Source organism: Cyprinodon variegatus, unplaced genomic scaffold (assembly GCF_000732505.1).
Source record: "Cyprinodon variegatus isolate N-32 unplaced genomic scaffold, C_variegatus-1.0 Scaffold892, whole genome shotgun sequence".
NCBI lineage: Eukaryota > Metazoa > Chordata > Actinopteri > Cyprinodontiformes > Cyprinodontidae > Cyprinodon > Cyprinodon variegatus.
Genome location: NW_015151345.1, coordinates 73,003 through 75,884, shown reverse-complemented (window position 1 = coordinate 75,884; position 2,882 = coordinate 73,003). Strand labels below are relative to the sequence as shown.

Below are 2,882 nucleotides of genomic sequence, written 5' to 3'. Positions count from 1 at the left end.
TATGTGAGAAGGAGGATTTTAAATTCTGTTCTGGATTTAACAGGAAGCCAATAAAGAGAAGCCAGAATAGGAGAGATATGATCTCTCTTTTGCATATTCATCAGAACTCTGACTGCAGCTTTTCTAATCGTGTCTCTTCTTGCAGGAGCTGGCAGATCTTCGCCACATTCACGCAAAGCTCAAGAAGCAGCTCCAGGAGAAGACGGCAGAGCTGGCCCACGCCAACCGGAGGGTGGAGAGCCACGACGCCGAGGTCAAGAAGCTCCGTCTGAGGGTGGAGGAGCTTAAGAAAGAACTGGGACAAGCAGAGGATGAGGTAGGGACGGAGCTCCACCTATGGCTCAGGTTTTAGAGGAGCAGGAGGGATGATGGAGCTAAAAACCGTCACAGGGTCTGAAGTTATGGATGCAAAACAATAAATGTGTTTTATTTTTTAATCAGAGGCTTTTTTTCTGAAGGAATAAGAGTTTAGGCTTGACAGCAACACAAACCTGAACTAAAACGGTCTGAGTGTGAATCTACAGCCTGATGAAGCTGCTCCACTCCTCACCAGATGGCGGCGCTAGCTGCTCACTGACTGCCTTTAAGCGAGACCAAGATGACAAGTTTTTAAAGCCAATTAAACCTTCTATCCATGCTGTTTGCTGAGTTCGAATTCCATTCCCAAATTTTTGCAACATGGGAATAAAGTTTATAATTGTACCTCTGGACGTAGGAACTGTCCTACTTTGATAAACTACTGAGGAAACATTAGTTCAGACACACAGCAGGAGGTTTTATTAGGGTTTAACAGGTTCACACATCACCAATTATGATAATCCTAACCCTGAAAAGGTGACATCACCTTTAAACAAACCGATTAATGTCTGTTCATGACCAGGATATTAAAATATAAGAAAAACTTTAAGCGCTGTTTCTTTCAACACCATAGAATCATGGAATAAACAAACAACAGTCCCCCTGATGATGTATCATTAATCAGGGATCCAAAGCAATAGTTACAGTTCCAACATTTCAGGGTGTTTTTCTTTATTTATTTTATAACCCATTTTATATAACATTTAGCAGTCTAATGGCAGTGGGGACTACAATCAGGGGTGTAAATCACACCCATCATGGCGATTCGACTCAGTATCAATTTCTTGACCCAACGTTTTGATTATTTTCAATACTCCAGATCCGCTGTGTCTGTCGCGGCTACTGTTTACGCAAGTGTGTGTGTGTGCGTGTGCAAGTGGAAAGAGAGTAGTGGCTAAAGGAGGTGAGGCCGGGGGGGTAAAATAGGGCCACAGCAGCGCGGGAGTCAGAATTATCTCCAGGGGCAAATGGATAAAAATAGACCGGAGGAAAAGAAAAACATGAATCGATAGTCTTACGGACGTATCGATGCATCGATACAAAACGATTATTATTTACACCCCTAACTACAATTACAATACTTTTACAATTACAATAATAACAATAAAATACAATTTGGGTTTCATCTAAATAAATGAAGGCTGTTTTAGTTTCCTATCAGCACATTATTTTAATTTACTTAAGTATAGGTAACCTAAGCTTCAACAGGCTGTAGATTCACAATCAACTCATGTCTGCCAAGCCGAGGACAGGAAGCACAGCGGCTATAACCATATATGGGAAACCGCAGTGGTTCTGTAGAAGCAACTGATAGCAGAAGGTCCACCAGGGAGGGGTGGGGGGTCGGTACGAGCAGCTAATGACCGACTGATGTTTTTGTGTCCAGCTGGATGAGTCTCATAACCAGAGCAGGAAGCTGCAGCGATCTCTGGATGAGCAGGTGGAGCAGACGGAGAACCTGCAGGTCCAACTGGAACACCTGCAGTCAAGGTGACCCCCCATCACACCACACCCATTGTATATGACCCCCCCTCCCCCCACCACACCAACCCATTGTATATTTATCATCAATAAAATAAAAAATCTTCACCACGAGGACCAGCTGGGCCTGGTTTACAGGCCTTGGTTCTGATCCAGGCAGTGGAGATGTGGTCCTGATTGGACTTGTTCTGTTAAAGGAACAGTTCCATTTACATCTGAACGGTTCTTTAGATCCTCTGAGAAACATTCCATCAGAGCTGCTCAGTGAATGGGTTTCTGCTTCTCCAGGCTGAGGCGGCAGCAGCAGAGTCCCAGTCTGTTTGGAAAGATCCGATCCGCTCGCTTCGGGACGGAAAACGCGGATGGGCCGAGAAATGACATCGATGACGAAGAGGAGGAGCTGCAGCTGCAGATTCCATGACCGATCCACAAACCGCCATGAACATCAGGAGATGTTCCTAGACTGAAGTCCAGATCCTGGTCCGCCCGACACCGGCTGGTTCTGATCCAGCTGCAGCATTCTTAGGATGCCAAACAAAGCCACTCGGAATGATTCAGCAAAAACCAGCAATGGTCATAAAATCACCGACCAATCAGAGCCTTTCTTTAGACCTCACCCTAAACAAAGCGCCTTCATCATTGGAAACATAGATCCACAACACGCAGATGACACCCGTGGTTCCACCTCCATCATAGCGTTTGATAAAAGCAGAACCTCTGATATGGATCTGATGGATCTAACAGGTCTGATGATCTAACAGGTCTGATTAATCTAACAGGTCTAACAGGTCTGATGGATCTGACAGGTCTAACAGGTCTGACAGGTTGGACAGGTCTGATTGATCTAACAGGTCTGATGGATCTGACAGGTCTGATGGATCTGACTGGTCTGATGGATCTGACAGGTCTGATGGATCTGACTGGTCTGATGGATCTAACAGGTCTGATGGATCTGACAGGTCTGATGGATCTGACTGGTCTGATGGATCTGACAGGTCTGATGGATCTGACAGGTCTGATGGATCTGACTGGTCTGATGGATC

At 45.2% G+C, this 2,882-nt stretch overlaps 1 protein-coding gene across 1 annotated transcript in view; it reads left to right on the top strand.

Annotated features, from left to right (window-relative positions):
• ccdc102a (coiled-coil domain containing 102A) overlaps positions 1-2,882 on the top strand; it is a 28,851-nt gene that overhangs the window by 24,544 nt on the left and 1,425 nt on the right. Inside the window, exons 7-9 of the mRNA XM_015397851.1 lie at positions 146-316; positions 1,745-1,848; positions 2,128-2,600. Of these exons, the coding sequence (XP_015253337.1) occupies positions 146-316; positions 1,745-1,848; positions 2,128-2,260 (408 nt within the window). The 3' untranslated portion in view covers positions 2,261-2,600. The remainder of the gene's footprint in view (positions 1-145; positions 317-1,744; positions 1,849-2,127; positions 2,601-2,882) is intronic.